Source organism: Ornithorhynchus anatinus, chromosome 12 (genome assembly GCF_004115215.2).
Source record: "Ornithorhynchus anatinus isolate Pmale09 chromosome 12, mOrnAna1.pri.v4, whole genome shotgun sequence".
Taxonomy (NCBI): domain Eukaryota; kingdom Metazoa; phylum Chordata; class Mammalia; order Monotremata; family Ornithorhynchidae; genus Ornithorhynchus; species Ornithorhynchus anatinus.
Genome location: NC_041739.1, coordinates 51,902,386 through 51,925,311, shown reverse-complemented (window position 1 = coordinate 51,925,311; position 22,926 = coordinate 51,902,386). Strand labels below are relative to the sequence as shown.

The 22,926-nt window shown below is 45.0% G+C and overlaps 1 protein-coding gene across 2 annotated transcripts in view; it reads right to left on the bottom strand.

The window, feature by feature from the left end:
* The window catches only part of SYNPO2 (synaptopodin 2), a 155,722-nt gene extending 134,127 nt beyond the window's left edge, over window positions 1-21,595 (bottom strand). For both annotated transcript variants that reach the window (XM_029076610.1, XM_029076608.1), the window contains exon 1: window positions 21,272-21,595. In XM_029076610.1, coding sequence (XP_028932443.1) covers window positions 21,272-21,376 — 105 coding nt within the window. In that variant the 5' untranslated portion in view covers window positions 21,377-21,595. The remainder of the gene's footprint in view (window positions 1-21,271) is intronic.
* Window positions 21,596-22,926: the final 1,331 nt, after the last annotated feature.

Below are 22,926 nucleotides of genomic sequence, written 5' to 3'. Positions count from 1 at the left end.
AAATACCCCAGTTTTTTTGATACAGTCTCACCTCTTTCCCCTCTCCCCATCATACCATCTTACTTGGACAAGGTCTCTTCCAAGGCAAAGGGGAAAATGAAGCTAACTGAGAATCCCAGAAAACGGTATGCACTGAACTATCTCTGGGGGCCCAGGAAGGGGGAGAAGGAGGCCAGACAGAGTCCTTTCCTCCAAGCAGTTTTCTAACCAGCCTCTCAGGGTACATACTATAGACTTTGGAGAAGCAGGGTGGCCTAGTGGAAGGAACATGGGCCTGAGAATCAGAGGTCCTGGAATCTAATCCCATCCCTACCAATTGCTCTGCCAATTGCTAGCTGTGTGACCTTGGACAAGTCACTTCACTTCTCGGTGCCTCAGTTTTCTCAACTGTAAAATGGGGATTTAATAGACATGCTTCACTTAAGACTGTGAGCCCCATGCAGTACAAGGGACTGTGTCCACCCTAAGTGCTTAGTACAGTGCTCTGCACATAGTAAGCACTCAATAAGTACGATTGAAGGAATGAGTGAATAATTGACTTGTACCTTAGTACAGAGTATGACACATAGTAAGTGCTTAACAAGTACCATAAAACTAGCAAAACAAACAGTAAAACTGCCACCTTGGGTTTCCAGGAACAGGGGTCTGAACTGATTCAAAGAAATGCAACCCATTGATTGCCCAGATGCTTCCTTTTGCCCAGTAGTGCCAACCCAGCACCCTCTTTGCCAGAGCTGTTAGCTTGAGGTAATATGGGATGGCTTGGGCGTCACCTCTTCCCTTTCCCTACTATCCCAGAATAGGACATGGAGGTGCGGAAAAGCACCCAAACCACCCTAAGTCAGGCAAAAGGAGAGAGGGACCGAAGAGAAAGGGAACTCTAATGATCCACACAGGATAATCAGCTGGGGGGGTCATCAAGAGCTGGCTCTCTTGAGGAGGAAATACAGACTTATTTCGTGAGTGCAAGAATCTTTGTTATTGTTAATAAAGGCTAACTTTGCATTATGTTCCATTTGATAACAATGTAACCATCTCGCCAATTCATATGGACCACTGGCTAAAGAAAAACCCTGATTATGAACAACTTGGAGTATTTCTCCCCTTTTCGGTGACTATGGATGTTAGTTTTTCAGTGTTTAGCTTATGAATGGATGAAGAAAGTTTTTGATGCTCAAATGGCTCATTATACAGGGAGGTCAGAATAGAGATGAGAAAAAGTCACATCCACAGAGAACTAAGAATACGTAATTTACCCCCTCCCCCCATATAAAGTCACTGCAGTTTAAACTTAGAAAGATGAAAGAATTGCCCCTGCAAAAATGGAAGACTCTCCCTTTAGATCTGAGCTAAGGGCATTTATTGGGCCAAGGTCAGAAGTAAGCTCAAGGAGCAAAAAAGCTAACAAGCAGGAAGTAGAAGTCTCAGTAATTTCCTTTGCTGTCTCCTATATGTCACCCTGGCTTCATAATGCTATCGCCATCTCCCCGCAACTCCTCCCTCCCCCCCCCCCCCCCCCGCCCCGCACCGGTCCCAAGGTAAAGGAAATGACCCAGAGAAAGTATTTGATGCTCAAATGGCTCATTAGCCAGGGAGGTCAGAATGAAGACAAGAAAAAGTCACGTCCAAATTGGCACCTGGAGGAGCCTGCAGAGAGATACTGCCTTACTGCCAAGCAGAACCATGTGTGTCTCTGAAGGGAAGAAACCTAAGACTCAAAGCATAACCTCGTTAAGGGAAGCCATAGAAAAGACTGAGCCCCAGACCCTCTGGGTTCACTGACTTGGCAGTGGTCAGAGGAAAGGAAAAACCACCCCAGAGACAGCTGCATTGTTAGCACAGTCCGGCCATGAGTCTTCAAGTAAAGAAATGGGATTCTAGCACGGCCGAACCTCCGAATCATCCCCATCCAAGCACATGTGGGAAAACAGACGTTTCCTTAGTGAAACTTTTCCTTTTCAAGTGGACTTCTCTTGGTCCTTTGGGCTTCAGCATCCAAACTCAGAGGGTATCCATATAGGGCTCACACAAAGACCCGCTTTCTATTTCAGACTCAAAGGTGACTCAGCTAACCTCCCTTGGGACCTATGGCAAAGTGAATTAGGGAAGAAGGACTGAAGGCGGAGAGTTATCTGCCCCATTCTTTTTCCTCAGAACATTTTCAGGGTCCAAATGACAGTAGGCTGAAAAGCCCAAAGAGCTTCTCTTCTCCCAAATGCTCCCGAGCAGGTGCAGCTTTGTTCGGGAAGTGGCTGAATCATCAGCTGGAAAGGGATTGTGGGACAAGGGACAGAGGAGGCCAAAGGCCTTGGCTGCACAGGGAAGGCATCATTTTTCAGAAGACTCCTTTTGTTGGAAATGTCTTTTATTTTTACACTAATCTGCAGAGGGTATAGCCAGCCTAATAAGTAGAAGAAGGTCTGTATTTAATATAAAGATTTGTTGAAATTAGGATTTAGTAGGGATCGGGCTGTGCAGACAAGAGTACGCCTCTCTCGTCTGGCTTCCAAGCCCACCCAAATCCACTTGAGCGACAGGCTACAGCCTGGGCCTCTGTGCTCACTCCCATAACCTGAGTGCAGAAAGGGGAGTACAGATTGTCGATACCCTGTGCAGCATCTGTCAGTAGGACAGTTCTCCAGGCCCATCGGAAAACACAAATGATACTCGTGAACTAGACTGTAACCTCATTGTGGACAGGGACTATGTCTGTTAGTTTGTTTTATCATACTCTCCCAAGCACTTAGTTCGGCCCCAAGTGGGACAAGGACTGTTTATAACCTGATTTGCTTGTGTCCAGATCAGGACTTAGTATAGTGCCTGGCACATAGCAAGTGCTTAACAAATACCATTATTAGTATTATTATTATTATTACTTAGCACTTCCTGAGTGCACAGCACTGTACTAAGTGCTTGGGAGAGAACAACAGAAGCAAAATTGGTGATCCTGGTGCTCAAGGAGTTTGCAACCAACACTGAGGATAAAAGACTAATCAGTAATGAGGGAGTTACTTGCTGACCACCCAGGTTTCCACTGCGACTTCTTTGTTTCAAACAGCACAATAATAATAATAGTAACGGTGATATTTGTTAAGCACTGACTAAGCGCTGGGGTAGATACAATATAAACAGATTGAACTCCAATCCCTGTACCATTTAGGGCTCACAGTTCGAGGGAGAGAAAACAAGCAGTTAATCCCCTCTTTACAGAAGAGGTAATGTAGGCACAGAGAAGTTAAGTGACTTGCCTAAGGTCCCACAGCAGACAAGTGGCAGAACTAGGACTAAAACCTGAGTCTCCTGGGACTCCCCTTTATTTTAGATCCTCCTTTCTCACAGAACCTACATAATTAATGATAAAAGAGAAGGAAGGATCCAAACATAAATCTTATTGACCTTTAAAGTCATGTTTAGGAAGGAAACTGGTACATCTTTCCTCCACCTAGAGAGATCTGTCTGCCTCAAGATGGACGTCTCTGGCCGGGAAATCTCAAATGACTCAATTTCCCCTTGCAATTTTTCCATCCTTCCTCCAAGAGGATGCTTTGGAACTCAGGAAAGGGAAAGAGGAAGAGCTTCAATTAAACAACAATATCGTTCATTCTATCCCTATGCTTCCCTCTGTGGGCAGGGAACACGCCTACCGATTCTGTTTTATTGTACTCTCCCAAGCACTTAGTACTGTGTTTTGCACACAGTAAGTGCTCAATAAATACCATTGATTGATTGATTAGTTGAAGCATTCAATCAGTTCACCCGCTCCTACCTTACCTAGTGATTTCCTACTACACTCCAGCCCACACATTTTGCTCTTCTGACACCAATTTACCCACTGTACCTCAGTCTCATCTTGCTGCCGACCCCTTGCCCACATCCTGCCTCTGGCCTGGAAGCTTCCCCCTCACCCTTTTCGTAGCCAACAGACCACCACTCTCCCCACCTTCAAAGCCTTACTAAAAGCACATTTCTCCCAAAAGGCCTTCCCCTCGTGCCTCTTTTTCCCTACTCCCACTCCCTCTGCATCAGCGATGCACTTAGATCTGTAACCTTTAAGCACTTGACATTCACCCAACACATTCACCCCACACACAGCCCCACCGCACTTATGAACATTTCCATAAAGTATTTATTTTAATGTCTCACTCCCTTCAGACTGTAAGCTCCTTGTGGGCAGGGAACTTATCTACCAACTCTCTTGTACTCTCCCAAGTGCTTAGTACAGTGTTCTGCACATAGCAAGCTCTCAGTAAGTGTCACTGATTGAACGATTCCTGGGATTTGGGAATTAATCCTCATCTAATAAAATTTCAGAAGTGGAAGACTCCAAATGACACTTGATCCAGAGTTTCTCCCAAAAGGGTTTACTGAGTAAGATTTAGAGAGGCTCTTTCAGGCTGAAGCGAACGGGTCACTGCGGGACTAATTTTAGCTTAGAAGAGAACTTTCTGGTGCAAATGGTTGTTTTTCCCAGGCCAGCCAATTTCGATTTGGGAGAAATCCAAACAACTGACCCACAAAATTCCAGTATGGAACACTGCTCTTTCCAGTGAATGCCTTGTGGCTGTTCAGAGCCACACAAAACAAGACCAGTCAAGGGGGACTTGATGATAATAATAATTGTGATATTTTTTAAGTGCTTACTATGTGCCAGGCACTGTACTAAATTCTGGGGGAGGATACAAGTATATTGGGTTGGTCACAGTCCCTGTCCCACATGGGGCTCACAATCTTAATTCCCATTTCACAGATGAGGTAAATGAGGCCCAGAGAAGTGAAGCAACTTGCCCAAGGCCACACAGCAGACAAGTGGTGGAACCGGCTAAGAGGTTAACAGGTAGGCTCTTCTTCCATCCTCACCCTGATTATCAACAGCATTTAAGAAGCACCTGCTGTTTGCAGGGCACTGTCCTAGGCACTCGGCAATATGCAACAGAAGCTTCTGTCCTCAAGTAGCTTATACCTAGGTGGGAATAATGCATCATCTATGCTCTTGGGTCTGTGACCTTTGGGCATTTGATATTCCCCCCCCCAATAGAATTTATGTAGATATCTATAAATTATGTATTATAAATTATTTATATTGATGCTTGTCTTCCCTTCTAGACTGTAAGCTCATTGTGGGCTGGGAACACGTCTCCCAACTCTGTTGTTCTCTCTCAAGTGCTTTAATACAGTACTCTCCACACAGTAAGCACTCAATAAATATCATAGGAGAGAAAAGTGGGCCTAAGTTGTTCAAGCACATAATAGGCAAATGAAGAAGAACATAGATATAAATGATGAAAGCAAAAATAAGCAATTAAAGAAATAATAAACATGATTGCTAAGAGGCCAATGGACAGATGGGGTTTTAGTCAGCCTTGGCCTCTTGGAGGAGGAGGCTTATTGTAGGAGAACTTTAAAGGTGAGGAGTGTTGTGGTTTGAAGGAGGGCGTTCTATGAGGAGGGAAAGGCGTGAACCGTGGGTCTTTCCCTTCACAGATAGTTGACGTTTCTTGGCTTTGCCTTCTTTTTCTAAATTTTTATTTCCATCTACCTTCAGCCTGTATTTTGAAGCTGGACCTAAAAGTAATTTCCCTTTTCTGTTTGGAAAGCCAGCGCTTCCAGGGACTTCATGAGTAATTGCTTAAAACAAGAGTTTGTATATGGTAATCCCACTTTCTAACTGGAAAAGAGGCATCGGGGGTGGCGGGGGGGAGTGAGAAGTGCATTAGTCTTCACTACTGATTCTGGCACATCTTCTATCCAACTGTGCAAGGAAGATTTCTGGGTAATAGAATCACCAATGATTTTTTAATTTTCTCTCTTGTTTTCGTACACTTGAAAAGATTCCCTTCTCTGTTCAGATGATTTCCATATGTTTTGGTGGTTGTCTTTTTTTCAATATTTGAACTGCCTAACAAGCTAAAGGCAGTATTTCTGAAGTAATTAAATGCTAGGATACTGTGGAAGGATCCTGTCTGTGTAACTCTGGGGCTCCATGTCATAGTCAGGTACCACACCTTTTTCATGAGAAACAGCATGGCCTTATGGATAGAACACAGGTCTGGGAAGCAGAAGGTTATGGGTTCTAATTCCAGCTCCACCACTCATCTACTGTGTGACCTTGGGTAAGTCACTTCACTTGTCTGTGCTTCAGTTACCTCATCTGTAAAATGGGGATTGAGATTGCGAGCCCCGTGTGGGACAGGGACCGTGTCCAATCCTATTTGTTTGTATCTACCCCAGTGCTTAGTACAGTGCATGGCTCATAGTAAACACTTAAATACCACGGCTATTAGTATTATCTTCAGTGGGGCTGTCCAGGTGCTGATGAGTTCTGGACAGAGAGCTTCCAACAAGCTTCATAACCACATAATTTAAGAACAGATTCATGGCAGGGAGTATTAGCAGCAGTACCTTGCAGGGTGTTGTCATGGGAAAGGAAGGATGAAAAGAAATAGAGAGGGGATAGAAAAGCAATACCCTTGACTCTAATTCTTGAATTTAAAAAGAATTCTCCAAAAGAGGGTCAGGTTTCTTAAGGGTACTGTGATTCAGACATCTTGGTATTTACTTAGGAAGAACTCATTTCCTCCTTTTTTATCTTATTTTAGGTGAAAATGATTATAATTCATTATTCATTTCCCCTTTTATTAAAAAAAGGTTCAAGTAGAGAATATATTTTCTATAGAGGATACTCAGAGGAAAAGAAGCATGGCCTGATGGAAAAAGCATGGTCTGGGAGTCAGAGGACCTGGGTTCTAATCCCAGCTATGCCCTGTGTCTACTCTGTGACCATGAGCAAGTCACTTAACATTCCTGTGCTTCAGTTACCTCATCTGTAAAATGGGGATTCAGTATCTGTTCTCCTTCCCACTTAGATTGTGAGCCCTGTATGGGACAGGGACTTAGTCTGACCTGATGATCTTTAATCTTCCCCAGCGCTTAGAGCAGTGCTAGACCCATAGTAAGTGCTTACCAAATACTACAATTATTATTATTATAGTACTTTCACACGCAGTTAGTACAGTGCTCAATACAGAGTAAGCACTCAGTGAATACCATTGATTTACTGATTTTAAAAAATCACATGAGTTTAACGCCAATGGCCTTGAATACTGGGAATTAAAAGAAAGTTTACATTGGTGCCTAATATCAAAATTCTATGAAATGGCTGAGTCAAAAAATACCGTTCACACCAGTTCCAGGGAGGTGCAGAACAATCTGAACCTCCTTGGTGTCCAGATCTTATCAAGCACCATCCCGGTACAGATGAGTTCACCATCCAAATTCATAAAATAAATGGGAATGTCCTTCCCTCTTTCAGGAAAACTTGCAGTTCTGGGCAAATTTCACCTCCTCTCTATTTACTATCTTTTGAAGAGGGTGCAGGGACATGACTCCCTTTCTTTGGGCTTCTCCAAAGCCTTCTTTCCAATAAACAAGAAATCAGATTTCCCATTTTTTGGTGGAAAGCTAGGCATCTTAAGAGACCCTTGAAAAGCATAAGAAAATTAGCAGTTCTGTCTTCACTCTGTTTTACTTCTGAGGAAAATGCCAGATGAAGAGAGAGTGCATTTCCCAGGGTACAGATAGACCTTGACTTAAGGAGTTGGGAGTTATAAAGATGAATTTGCACCATTTGAATTTTACAACATATGGGTTTTGACTTTGCAACACTAGCCTCCTTTACGACTCTGGCTCAGAGGGTGTGTGTGTGGTGGGAGGTAATGGGGGAAATATTTTCAAAGCTAGGAGGTAATGCTAGGTAGAAGGGGGGAGGAGAGGCAGGGAAGGTGCTCAATTTAAAGAGGGAGGAGGGACAGAGAAGAAGGGACTGGAGATAAAGAGGATTTCCTGATGGCCAGATATGGCCAGTTGGAATAATAATAATTATGGTATTTATTAAGCACTTAATATGTGTTAAGCAACGTTCTAAGTGCTGCAGTAAATACAAATTAATCAAGTCGGACATGGTCCCTGTCCCACATTGGCCTCACAGTCTCAGTAGGAGGGAGAACAGGTATTGAATCCCCATTTTGTAGATGGGGGAACTGAGGCATAGAAAAGTAAAGTGATTTGCCCAAGGTCACGTAGCAGACATGTGGCAGAGTGGGGATTAGAACCCAGTGCTCTTTCCACTAGGCCATATTCCTTCCCGGGAGTCAGGTCCATTTTTACTTCCAGTGAAGTTGGCTGCCCTAGCATGGAACCTCTCTGACTCTGCTGAGAAGCAGCATGACCTAATGGATAGAGCACAGGCCTGGGAGTCAGAAGACCTGGGTTCTAATCTCGGCTCCACCATTTGCTTGCTGTGTGACCTTGAACAAGTCACTTAACTTCTCTGTGCTTCAGTTGCCTCATCTGTTAAATAGGGATTAAGACTGTGAGCCACCATGTGGGACAGGGACTGTGTCCAAACTGATTAGCTGGTATCTACCCCAGGGCTTAGAACTGGGCCTAGCACATAGCAAATGCTTAACATATACCATTTTTTAAAAAATCTAATAGTGGTATTTATTGAGCACTTACTGTGGGCACAGTGTTTGGGAGAGTACAGTAAAGCAGAGCCAGTAGATGTGCTCCCTTCCCACAAGGAGCTTACACTCTTGATTCAGTAAAACTAAATTAAGATAGCTATATTACTCATTCTAACTGACCACACAATAATATTGGTCATATTAGTAACAACCGGGTGTCTGAGGTTGGTTCAAGAACCTGTACTCCATTTATAAAATTGTTCCGTTTAAGATGTCCTGTCCTCCGACTTTCTTATCACTGTAGACAGCACCAGCCTCCTTCCTGTCTCACAGTCCCATAACCCTGGAGTTATCCTTGACTTGTCTCTCTTGTGCAACCCACATATTCAATCTGTCAAATCTTCCCTCACCTCCTCTTCTCCCACTCCCTTGTGCATCGTCCTTGAACTTGCATCTACACCCCTTATTCACCTTAGTGAGGCCTCAGCCCCACAACACTTACATATCTATCCATAATTTGTTCATTTATATCAATGTCTGCCTCGCCCTCTAGGCAGTAAGCTCACCGTGGGCAGGGAACGTGTCTACCAACTCTTTTATATTGTACTCTCCCAAGCAGCTAGTACAGTGGTCTGCACATAGTAAGTGCTCAATAAATACAATTGATTGACTGATTAAAAAGATGCAGTTTTAGAAGTTAGTTGTGTTGAAAATGAATTGAGGATTAACTGTAATTTCATCTACTGCACCCAGGAGATCTGAAAGAAATATAGTTCCTTGGGGAGGTAGTATGGCCTAATGAAAAAAGAATAGAACTGGAAAAGGAAACTGAGATTTGAGTCCCAGCTTCCCCACTGGCCTGCTTTATGACCTTAGGCAAGTAATTTAATCTCTGTAAACCTCAGATTCCTTATCTGTAAAACGGGGATGAGATAGACTCTGACTCTTGGATGGGCTAGGGACTATGTCCGGCCTGATAATCCTGCATCTCCCCAGCACATAGCACATAGTAAGTGAAGCAGCATGGCTTAGTGGAAAAAACCCGGGCTTGGGAGTCAGAGGTCATAAATTCTAATCCTGGCTCTGCCACCTGTCATCTGTGTGACTTTGGGCAACTCACTTAACTTCTCTGGGCCTCAGTTCCCTCATCTATAAAATGGGGATGAAGACTGTGAGCCCCATGTGGGACAACCTGATCACTTTGTATCCCCCCCAGCGCTTAGAACAGTGCTTTGCACATAGTAAGCGCTTAACAAATGCCATCATTATTATTGCCATAATTATTATAATTATTAATAGTTCAGTCTCAGAAAATTGCTACATGCCAGAGAGATGATGCCATATAAATCATAATCCTTCACTTTAACAAAAGGATCATTTGATACTTGTTTCAGAATCTTGTTACAAGTAAAATAAAAAACAGTGGCATTCTGTCTTGCAGTTGTGGCTTGCCCTTGTAATAATAATAATAATAATAATGTTGGTATTTGTTAAGCGCTTACTATGTGCAGAGCACTGTTCTAAGCGCTGGGGTAAACACAGGGGAATCAGGTTGTCCCACGTGGGGCTCACAGTCTTAATCCCCATTTTACAGATGAGGGAACTGAGGCACAGAGAAGTGAAGTGACTTGCCCACAGTCACACAGCTGACAAGCGGCAGAGCTGGGATTCGAACTCATGAGCCCTGACTCCAAAGCCCGTGCTCTTTCCACTGCGCCACGCTGCTTCTCTGACCCTTGTAGACCCTGCTTCCTCCCAAATAGATTAATCAGTCAATCGATTCATTCATTCAGTCATATTTATTGAGCGCTTACTGTGTGCAGAGGACTGTACTAAGCTCTTGGAAAGTACAATTCGGCAACAAATAGAGACAGTCCCTACCCAACAACCGGCTCACAGTCTAAAAGAGGGAAGACTTCAATGATAAGCAGTGTGGATAGAGCACTGGCCTGGGGGTCAGAAGAATGTGGCTTCTAATCCCAGCTCCATCACTTGTCTGCTGTGAGACCTTGGGCAAGTCACCTCACTTCTGTATCTCAGTTGCCTCATCTGTAAAATGGAGATAAATACTGTGAGCCCCATGTGGGATAGGGACTGTGTCCATCCTGATTAGCATGTATCTACCCCAGGGTTTAGAACAGTGCCTGACATAGTAAGCACCTAACAAATACCCTAAAAAAAGCAATGGTATTTATTGAACACTTTCTCTGCGCAAAGCACTGTACTAAGCACTTGGGAAAATTCAATACAACTGAGTTGGTAGATAGGATCCCTTGCCAACAAGGAGCTTACAGTCTACAGGGGGAGACAGATATTTTTTTTAATTATAGAAATATACCTAAGTGCTGCAGAGCTGGGGGCCGGGGGGCAGGGGTTGGGTGGTGAATATCAAGTTCTTCCAGGGTACGAAGACAATGCAGAAGGAAGAGGGATCAGGGAAAAAGAGGACTTAGTCAAGGAAGGCCTCTTGGAGGAGATGTTACTGTAACCTCACTGTGGGCAGGAAACGTGTCTACAAACCCTGTTATATTGTACTCTCCCAAGAGCTTAGTTAAGTGTGCTGCACACAGTTAATGCTCAGTAAATATAATTGATTGATTTGAAGGTGGGGAGACCCTTCAGAGAAGGAGAGATACTGATTGGTTTCTTCCATAAAAACATCTCTGTGTCTAATTAGATGGAAAACTCCAGAGTCATTAGAGTGTAAGCTCCTGGTGGGAGGGAACAGAGTACTTCTGTTGTACTTTCCCCAGTGCCTAGTACAGTTCATTACACTCCATGGGCATTCAGTAAAAACCATTAGTGTTATTAATTTCCAAATCAGGAAATTGTCCCAGGTGACATATTTTATGAGGACTTTTCTTGAAAGTGTTTCAATTTTTAATGGGGAGATTTAAAATGAACAACATTTACAGGAAAGTAAGAAACATTTCAATTTGCATCTTATCCCTGTGACTCTCTGTTGAACAGTAAGACAATTCCTAGGATGTACCATTCAAATGTATGTTTTCCTGCACTATAATAAGGTTCTCAAGGTACATCTATTGAGGTGTCACAATGAACTGGTTATAATTAAAGCATTAATCGATGGGGAACGCAATCCACCATAATAATAAGTTGATTCATTCTATCGTATTTATTGAGCCTTTACTGTGTGCAGAGCACTGTACTAAGCGTTTGGAAAGTACAATTCAGCATTTGGGTTTACTCTTTGCCACTGAATTTGAAACTGAAACCTCTGGGTCTTTTTGGCAACTTACTACAAACAGGAAATGTCAGAAGCAAAAGGAAAGTAAATAACCATGCAGAAGACTGTAGCTATCTTCACTTATTCAGAATCATGACTCTGGATGCCATTTGCACGGGCTCCCAAGGGTACAAGCCCAAGAAACCACTAACCCCAAACAGATAGTTTTTTACTGAAGTCCTATGCTTGGTTAGCAGAACTCACTAGTTTTAAGTTATTCCCAGATGGCGTGACGTAATGGAAATAGCCCGGGCTTGGGAGTCAGAGGTCGTGGGTTCTAATCCTGACTCTGCCACTTGTCAGCTGTGTGACTTTGGACAAGTCACTTAACTTCTCTGTACCTCAATTACATCATCTGTAAAATGGGGATTAAGACTGTGAGCCCATGTGGGACAACCTGATTACTTTATATCTACCCCAGCACTTAGATCAGTGCTTGGCACATAGTAAACGCTTAAAAAATCCCTTCATTTTTATTATAAAGGACAGAATGTGGTCTAAAAAAATAAAGACCCGTAGATTACACCCTCTTTAACTGCTTCATCAGGAAGAAACTGATTTAAATCAAGCTAGATTTCAGTCTTAAGTACTATGATAGAACTGCAGGTGGTTGGGCGGGGGAGTATGGGTGCCATCTTCCTCATAATCTGACACTTCTCAACTAGATTTCTTAAGAAATTTGAAGACAGCCTATTTGGCAAGGATTGGGCCAATTTACATTTTAATACTAGAAAAAGAATGGACAAATAATCAAGGAGAATACATAGTTGTTAGAAACGTATCCATCAAGTCTTTCAAAAAAATAAAACACATTAACAAGACCAAATACCATAGAGTTTCCAAATTGTCATTTTTAGTTTCTGAAATGGTGTATGGGGTGAAGTTCTTTAGTGTCGATTCTGGGTTTTTTTTTCACTTCTACTAAAAACTTGTGGATCTAGTGCCATCACTAAGCTACCAGAAATCTATTCTGATTCATTTTAACCAATTTTTTAATGAATGTACTGAATCCCACCCATTAGGGTAACCCCTTTGTGGCCAGGGAGCATGTTGCTAACTGCCATAACCACTATGACCACTTCCAACTACTATATTGAGTTCTGGCTCCCCACCCAAAGCCAGTTTGGAGTGAGTTTCTTAATTCTTTCCCCATGAAATGGAAAAACTTCAACCAGCCTGTGCACAAGAAACTCTTTAAGGCTTGGGACAAATTTTACAATGGGTTGAAAAAAAATGTCCCAGATACCGTTTGACTTAATGGAGCTCTCAGTCAACTCTATCAAGGTAACAAATGTGTTGGATGGTTTATAGGCCAATCAGCGCCCATGCTTAGTTGAGAACCAAAGAGGAGCAACTTTGTGGAGTAATAGGAGGGATGTGGGGATTGACTTTCTCTGCAACTCTCTCTCCAGATTGCTGTGGGATACTTCTTTCCCACTATCGTGGATTCTGTGGCTCTTTTCCCTCCCTTGGTGTCAGAGTACATCATATGCCTAGCTGATGTCAATCATAGAGGACGGGGTACCATGTTGGGTTGTAGTTCAATCCCTTCTACTAGGGATTGGTTAGATTTGATAGGATGCCCAGGCACATTTGTAATCCAACCAAATGCCTCTTGGGCAAATCCCCCCAGCCCCCGCACGCCCCTCCCCTCGCCCTCGCCATACTTTACTCTGTGAATTTCCTTGCAAGCTGAATGGCAAAGAAAGAGTGGCAGTAATAAGGAAAACAGGCAAAGCTCTTTCTCACTCCACCAATATAGAAAAGGATGGTAAGGCTAAACAGCGTACACACATGCAAACACAGGTACCCAACCTTCCTTCAAACAGACACGAACACAAGACTCCACACACTTAAGCACACATACAGGCAGTTACAAAGGCACACAGAGACACATTTTTTCCTTGAAGGCCACACTGTTCTTTATAAATAGCTGTCATAATATTCTTTTGCAGAGGAGGAGTAGAGCAAAACGTGAGCTCCTTAAGAGGTAGGATCGAGTGTACTAACTCTAATATAGTCTCCCAAGCTCTTGGTACCGTGCTGTGCTTGGAGGAAGTGCTCAGTAAATACCATCGATTGATTTGTCATTAGCCACTGGAGGGTAGCCTCCACTGGCACAAATACTTTATAATGTATTAGCACAAGGAGTGCCTCCCAAAGTTTAACCTGTAAGCAGATGGGTGCATTCTTGGGGTGCACTAAGGGGTGGAACTAGCTGCACATAGTAGTAATAATATTTATTAAGCGCTTTATGTTCGCAGACCAGCGTGCTAAGCACTGGGAGAAACTACAGAGGTGGGAATGAGACAGGGTTCCTGTCGCTCGGGTGGCTTGCAAACTAGGAACATGACTCCAAACATAGTCATTTTGACTGAAATGATCATTCTTGCTCGATACCAGACTGGCATTAAATAGTAGGATTGGTCCTCACAGATTTAGACTCCAAATGAGCTTGTCTACTGTTAGAGGACACCCCAACAAAGAGCCAAATGTTCGAATGGAGATGAGAAGCAGCATGGCCTAGGGGCAAGAGCACGGGCTTGGGAATCAGAGGATGTGGGTTCTAAACCTGGCTCTACCATTTGTCTCCTGTGTAACCTTGGGCAAGTTGCTTCCTTCCTTCCTTCATTCAATCCTATTTATTGAGTGCTTACTGTGTGCAGGGTACAGTACTAAGCACTTGGAAAGTACAATTCAGCAATAGAGACAATCCCTGTCCACACAGGGCTTACAGTCAAAAAGGGGGGAGACATCAAAACAAGTAATCAGGCACTTCTCTGTGCCTCAGTTACCACATCTGTAAAATGGGGATTGAGACTATGAGTCCCCACGTGGGATAGGGATTGTGTCCAACCTGAGTTGCTTGTGCATACCCCAGAGCTTAGTACAATATTCGGCACATAGTAAGCGCTTAAATACCATAATTATTATTACCTTCTCCAAAAGGTCTTCCCAGACTAAGCCCTTATTTCCCCTAACCTTCCTTTCCTCTGCATTGAATATGTACCCCTTAAGCACTTTGAAACTCACTCTAGCCCACAGTACCTAGGTAGATATCCTTATATTCTACTATTTCCCCTATCTGTAATCTGTTTTGATATCTGTCTCCCCCTGTAGACTGTAAATTCTTTGTGGGCAGGAATCACAACTATCAACTCTGTTGTACTGCAATAAGTCAATCCTATTTTTTGAGCGCTTACTGTGTGCAGAGCACTATACAAAGCATTTGGGAGAGTACAATAAAACAACAGACAACAGACAGACCCATTCCCTCCCCACAATGAGTTCATAGTCTAGAGGGGGAGACAGATAATAATATGCATAAATAAATAATTACAGATATATAAATTCATACATGACCTTCTGACTCCCAGGTCTATGGGCTATCCACTACGGCATACAAAGAGACTCAAAGACTCAAAGGAGAGAGTCTGTGGTGAGTCCCATTCATTCCCAGTGCATTTTTCCCAAAATTTGAATTTATGGTTTTAAAGGTCTTGAAAGCAGGATGGATAGAATTGCTGACTCTTTTTCTTTTTCCCTTTAAAAAAATCCCAGCTCTTTGATTATTATAGTGAAAGGATGAGTAGAGCAAAAAAATATATTTTCAAAGCACAAACTCTGTTTTCCCACTCATTTCAGTTAAACACTTTCAAAGGGATTTTAGAGAAAATGTGTTGCCAATAGCCCGTCCAGAGAAAATACTTACCGCCAAGTGAAATGTGCCTGTGAAAAGAGAGTTTTAAAATGAAAGTGCTGACATAACTGTATAAGAGCAACTGCACACACGATGGGATTTTATATCTGTGATTTTTCCTAGATAAATCAGCCCTAGGGCTTGAGACAAACACTGTAAACTCTGAAAGTCTGTTCCTCGTCTGAAGGAGCTCTTCAACTTAGATTTTGGTGAGGATGTCACCTGATTCTACAGCAGACTTGGTTTCACTTTCTATCAAATCCACGCTTCATCACATATAAGTAAAAAACCTTTTAAATTTTTTTAAAGCCCAGAAAATAGCTGGCAGCTCACACCGCTTTTAGTTTTTAAAAACTCTTGGTTTCTTTTACAAGAACCAACAGGCCTCGGCTACCCCGTTAGAAGAAGTTATTTGGGTATGAATCTGGGGAATAGGGGGTTCCCAAATGATTTGGAATTTGGACATAGTTCTGGGAAACGATGTTTTTATCTCAGTGCAGCCCAGACCAGCAGAAGAAAACCCCTTTTCAGGCTTAATATCTATCAATGTCTGGTCCTACTTAAACTGAATAGTTTTGTTTCTCCCAAGTGCTTACTACAGTGTTCTGCACACAGTAAGTGCTCAATAAAGAGAATTGATCGATATGAAAATAGCGATTTTCTTGCTGTTTTTGACTCAGACTTTTATCCTTTAAAGATAGCTGAATAGTTCAGAAACTCGATGAAGAAAAGCCTCTTGGTTTTTGTTTTTGTTTTTGAATGGCTTTACCTAGATCTGCTCACAGAGATTTTTCTAATTTGTGTAAAAGGTGTCCGTGGACCCGGAATGTCCTTGATGGTACAGGACTCAGCTGAGTCTGCTTTCTCCAGACTCATCTGTCTCTCCCCTCTGCTGCTAGCCGGATTCTTTTTCTATCCTTATCAGGGTTTGGCGGATTCCCTAATTTCTCCCTCTACCTATTAATCCCTACTCATCTCTTGCCTCCCCACTTCCTCCCCCCTGCTTAAAGATGAGAACACCCCATTTCTGCAAAATAAGGGATTCCTACAGGACCTGACTCAGATTCTCTTCAGTCCAACTGGGGAAGAACGAGCAAAATTTCCATCTCCCTTCCCACAAAGGAGGTTGAGCCTGGTATCGAGTCAGTTTGATTTTTAAACTGAACATTTGCCCTGGTGAATGTAAATTTTCAAATCTAAGGAATTGGGAATGGGAATTGAGCATAGGTAATTCAGAAAATAGATAGGAAGAAATCATCCTCAGATTATTCTCTCAGAAACCCTCCACCCCTCCCAAAGCCACCGCATTGGCCACAATTTACCCTGGGTCTGGGAACTATGAGGCAGGGAAAGGCAAGAATAACAGTAATAATACTATTAATGGTATTTGTTAAGCACTTACTTTGTGCGAGGCACTGTACTAAGCGCTGGGGTGGATACAAATAAATCAAGCTGGACAGTCACTGTCCCACGTGGGGCTCACAGTCTCAATCCCCATTTTGCAGATGAGGTAACCGAGGCACAGAGAAATGAAGTGACTTGCCCAGGGTGACAGAGCCAGGATTAAACCCTATGACCTTCCGACTCCTAAACTCGTGCTCTAGCCACTACAGCGTAATGCTTCGCTACTTCTCTGCTTCTCCTTGCCATCCCCATTTTACAAATAAGGAAACCGAGGCATAGAAAAGTTAAGGGACTTGCCCAGGGTCACTCAGTAGGACAGAGGAATGATTTGGCCTTTTGGATACCAGTGAGCATCCTACTGAGCGAAACCCACTCTGATTGTCAGGGCCTGTTCGGTGAACAAGGGACCATCATCAATCCATCACACCCAACTTTTTCTGCCCCATCGTCCTTTGCCTTTTGGGGGACCCCTGTTTGCACAGTTCAATCTCCATCGCCTTTCAAGGCCCGACCTCTGGTTGAAATCAGCACCGAGAAGTAGCGGTTAGCTCTCTCGATGGACTCCAGATGGTATGGTGGTCTCCCTCTGGATGGACTCCCATCAGCTAGCCAGCATCTCCCCAACTGACTGACAGCTGTCAGTCAGTTCCAACACACTACTGGCAACCAGGTCCGTTGCCAAGGACCAACACCCAACTGTAACTGGGTGAAAACTGCACTAAAGTTCACCTCTGAGATGCTTGAAAACTGGGTAAATGGCAAAACCGAAACTCACAGCCTATTGCTTCTCTACAGACGTAGTGTGGCTCAGTGGAAAGATCCCGGGCTTGGGAATCAGAGGACGTGGGTTCTAATCCCCACGCGGCTACTCGTCTGCTGTGTGACCTTGGGTAAGCCACTTAACTTCTCTGTGCCTCAGTTACCTCCTCTGTCAAATGGGGATTAAGACAGTGAGCCCACGCGGGGCAACCTGATTTCCTTGTAACTACTCCAGCGCTTAGAACAGTGTTTGACACATAGTAAGAGCTTAACCAATACCATTATTAATATCATTATTAGTATTATTTGATTGTCTTTTGCCCGTCGTCATGGTGTTTGGAAACGTTCACTAGGGGGCAGGATTCCACCACTCTTTTTATTAAAGAATTTACTTACAAAGTAACAGACGCATATAGAAGTGAAAGGGAAAAAGGATCTCTCCCCCCCTTTAGAAACTTGCAAATGATCAAAAACAAAAGCAGAAAAATATATTCACCGCGCCATCTATTCAAGCACAGCCTGAGATCTTATTTAAAGACAATACATTAAAAACAAAGGCAGAACTTTTTTTCTCTCCTAGTGAAAAGAAACTGAGCCGTTAAAGTCAAACTCCATCTGATTTCATGCTTGATTATTATCAATCGTATTTATTGAGCGCTTACTGCGTGCAAAGCACTGTATTGAGCGCTTGGGGGAGGACACTATTAGAGAATCCTGGTAGAGGAAAAGCAGTCTCATTATCCCAACAAGGAATAAACCGTTCAAGATCTCCGCGGCACCGTAAAAAAAAGGAAGATTCAGCCAGAGCCGCAAAGCATTTTTAAAAGGGGGGAAAGCGCCTCTGGAATTAAAAGCCGACTGCCCCCTCTCTTATCATTTTCGACCCCGCCGATCAACTGCGGCTACCGTTTTAATCCCTGAATTTCTCGCAAACGTTCAAGGAGGCAAATTGATTAATCGGTGACACCTACCAACCACCCCCTTAAAAGGTGAGTGGGGTGACTCGGCGTTGGCCGATATTCAGCGGCCCAGAAAAGGACTGCCCAAAGTTGGTCCTTGGGCGAATCCTCTGCCGCTAAATGTCCCTCTCTCAGAGTCCCAAAATAGCAGGAGGAGGGAAGGGGTGGGAGGTGGAATCATTCCCTGGGTCTCCGCCGGGGACAAGGAGGAGACACAGGCGACCCAAACGTCCCCAGTGGATTTTGCTTCGCTAATCCTAAAAACCGTGGTCCTTTCATTCATTTCGTCGTATTTATTAAGCATTTAATGGGTGCAGAGCACTGGACTAAGCGCTGGGAATATACAATTCGGCAACAGAGAGAGACAATCCCTGCCCAGCAACGGGCTCTCAGTCTAAAAGGGGGGAGACAAACAACAAAACAAAACAATTAGGCATCAATACCATCAAAATAGATAAATAGAATCATAGATATATACACATCATTAATAAAATAGAGTAATAAATAACATATGCAGATATATACAGGTGCTGTGCAGAGAAGAAGGGGGTAGAGCAGAGGGAGGGAGTAAGGGCAATAATAAGAATTGATGGTATTTGTTAAGCACTTACTATGTGCCAAGCACTGTTCTAGGTGCTGGGGTAGATACAGGGTAATCAGATTGCCCCACTTGGGGCTCACATTTTTTAATCTCCATTTTACAGATGAGGTAACTGAGGCCCAGAGAAGTTAGTGACTTGCCCAAGGTCACCCAGCAAACAAGTGGGGGAGCAAGGATTAGAACCCAGGTCCTCTGACTCCCAAACCTGGGATCTTTCCACTGAACCACACTGCTTGAGGAGGAGCAGAGGGAAAGGGAGGGTTCCGTCTGGGAAGGCCTCCTGGAGGAGGTGAGTCTTCAGTAGGGCTTTGAAGGGGAGAAGAGTGTGAATTTGGTGGATGTGAGGAGGGAGGGCATGCCAGCTCAATGGTAGGACGTGGGCCAGGGGTCAATGGCAGGACAGGTGAGAACAAGGCCCAGTGAGGAGGTCCTATAAAGCAAGCAAGGTCTTATCAGTTGGCCCCCTCTCCTCCCCATCCTTCCAAAATCCCGCACTGCCACAGGTAATTTAATGCCCCCGAGCGCAGAGCACTGTACTAAATGCTCGGGAGAGGACACTGCAACAGTAACAAGAGAAAATCCCCAACGTCAATGCCCGAATCCCACACTGTCACAAGTTATGGAATGCTTCCTCAGCGCAGAACACTGTAATAATAATGATGATGGTATTTGTTAAGTGCTTACTATGTGTCAAGCACTGTTCTAAGTGCTGGGGTGGGGGTGGGAGGGAAGGCTACAAGGTGATCAGGTTGACTCACGGGGAGCTCACAGTCTTAATCCCCATTTTAGAGTTGAAGGAACTGAGGCACAGAGAAGTGAAGTGACTGGCCCAAAGTCACAGCTGACAAGTGGCATAGCCGGCATTAGAACCCATGACTTCTGACTCCCAATACCGGGCTATTTCCACTGAGCCACGCTGCTTATCACTTTACTAAACGCTTGGGAGAGGACAGTGCAATCCTTAAGAGTGAGATCCCCGAAGTCATTGCCCGAAATCCCGCACTGCCAGAAGTTATTGAGCACTGACTGTGTGGAGCACTGACTGTGTGCAGAGCACTGACTATATGCAGAGCACTGTACTAAACGCTCGGGAGAGGACAGTGCAACCCTAAAGAGAGACAATCCCAAACGTCATTGCCCCAAATCCCTCACTGCCAGAAGTTATTGAGCGCTATGTGCAGAGCCCTGTACTAAACGCTTGGGAGAGGACATTGCAGCCCTAGAGAGAAACAGTCCCCAACGTCAATACCCGAAATCCTGCACTGCCACAAGTTGTGGAGCGCTGACTATGTGCAGAGCACTGTACTAAACGCTTGGGAAAGGACACTCATCACCTAGAGAGTGATAATCTCTGCCCACGACGAGTTTATCCCCGGGAAAAGTCGATCCTCCGACCGGAGCGCATTCATTCACTCACTCAATCGTATTGAGCGCTTCCTGCGTGCAGAGCGCTGTACTGAGCGCTTGGGAGAACTCAATACAACAATAAAGAGATACATTCCCTGCCCACGGTGAGCATATCCCGGTGAAAAGTCGATCCTCCGGCCGGAGCGCGTTCATTAAACGCATTTATGGAGCGCTTCTTGCGTGCACAGCACTGTACTAAACGCCCGGCTTAGGACAATACAACCGTAAAGAGCGCCAACCCCGGCCCACGATCAGGGCATCCCCACCGTCCATGCCCGAGATCCCGCTCTGCCACAGGTTAGGGAGCGCTGCCTAGGTGCAGAGCGCTGTACTAAACGCTCGGGAGAGGACAGCGCAACCCTAAAGAGAGACAATCCCCAACGTCATCGCCCGAGATCCCGCACTGCCACAAGTTGTGGAGCGCCGACTATGTGCAGAACACTGTACTAAACGCAGGGGAGAGGACAGATCACATAAAGAGTGATCATCCCTGCCCACGACGAGTTTATCCCGGGGAAAAGTGGGTCCTCCGGCCGGAGGTATTCATCCCCGCCCCGGGGGGCTTGGGCAGACCCCCCAGCCACCCCCCTCGCGACATCGTTTCTAGACCTCGATCCCGTGGTCGGGTAGAGGTTGTCTCTCTCTGTTGCCGAATTGTACTTTGCAGGCGCTCAGTACAGCGATCGGCCCGCAGGAAGCGCTCAGTAAGTAGGCTGGAATGAACTGTCCTACCTTGGCGACTTGCAGGGGCCGCTGCTGGTCCTGGCCACCTTGCAGCCTGAAGCCCCACGGAGGCCCTCCGCTCATGGAGAGGCAGATGTAGTCCCCCGTGCCCATGGTGCCCGGCTGGGCAGGGCACTGGGCACTGGGCTGGGCAGCGGGCAGGACGGGCAGCCGGGGAACGGTGGGCGCGCTCAGCGGCGGTGCGCTGCCATCTGCCCCAGTGCGGTCATTGCCCCCAGGCCGGCAGGCCCTCCAGCTGCCTGACCCGCCAGGGGCACGGCCTCCTCTTCCTTCTACTCCTCCTCCTTCTCCTTCTCCTCCTCCTCCTCCTCCTTCTCCGTCTCTTCTTCCTTCCCCTCCTCCTTCTCCTTCTCCGTCTCTTCTTCCTTCCCCTCCTCCTCCTTCTGCTCCTTCTCCTCCTTCTCCCTTTCCCTCCTCCTCCTCCCTCTCCCTCCCCCTTCTCCTTCTCCTCTTCCCTCCTCCTCTTCCCTCTTCCTCCCCCTCCTCCTTCTCCTTTTCCCTCCTCCTCCTCCTCCCTCCCCCTTCTCCTCCTTCTCCCTTTCTGTCCTCCTCCTCCTCCCTCTCCCTCCTCTTCCTTCTCCCTTTCCCTCCTCCTCCCTCTCCCTCCTCCTCCTCCTCCCCCTGCTCCCTCTCCCTCCTTCTGATTCTCCAGGAGGCCTTCCCAGACTGAGCCCTCCCTTTCCCTCTGCTCCTCCTCCCCTCCCCATTGCCCCTACTCCCTCCCTCTGCTCCACCCCCTTCCCCTCCCCACAGCACTTGGGTATATTTGTATATATCATTTATTACTCTATTTTATTAATAATATGTCTACATCTATGATTCTATTTATCTAATTTGATGCTATTCATGCCTGTCTACTTGTTTGGTAGTCTGTCTCCCCCTTCTAGACTGTGAGCCTCTCTATCTTTTGCCGAGTTGCACTTTCCAAGCGCTTAGTACAGTGCTCTGCACTCAGTAAGATCTCTGTAAATATGATTGAATTGACTGAATAAAAGGAAGCGCTCCATAAATACGACAGAATGACTGCATGAATGAAAAAGCCACTCGCCCACATTCTGGGCAGAAAAACACCCACCCAACTCCCTGCAATTTTTTTCCAATGTGCTTTCACAATACTTATCTCATTTTCCCCCTCATAACATCCCTCTGAGGTAGGGGAAGGCAGGCTTTATTATCTTCATTTTATAGAAAGGAAACTGAGGCTCAGAGGGGTGAAATGACTCACTCTAGGTCATCCAGCATGGGGAAGCAGTTTGGCCTAATGGAAAGAGCACTGACCTTGGAGTCCGAGGGCCTGATTTCTAATCCTAGCTCTGTCACTTGTCTGCTGTGTGTCCTGGGGCTAGTCACTTAACTTCTGTGTGCCTCAGTTTCCTCAACTATAAAATGGGGATCCAATACCTCTTCTCCCTCCGACTTAGACCGTGAGCCCCATGTGGATCAGGGACTGTGTCTGACCTGATTATCTTGTAGCTACCTCAGTGCTTAGTCCAATGCTTCACACATTGCAAATAATAATAATATTATTATTATTATTGTTATCCAGCCAGCCAGTAGTTAGAAACCAGGTCTCTCAGCTCCCAGCCCAAAGCTCTTACCACAGGACTACACTGCTACTGAGTGACCTTAGGGTGGTGTGAGGA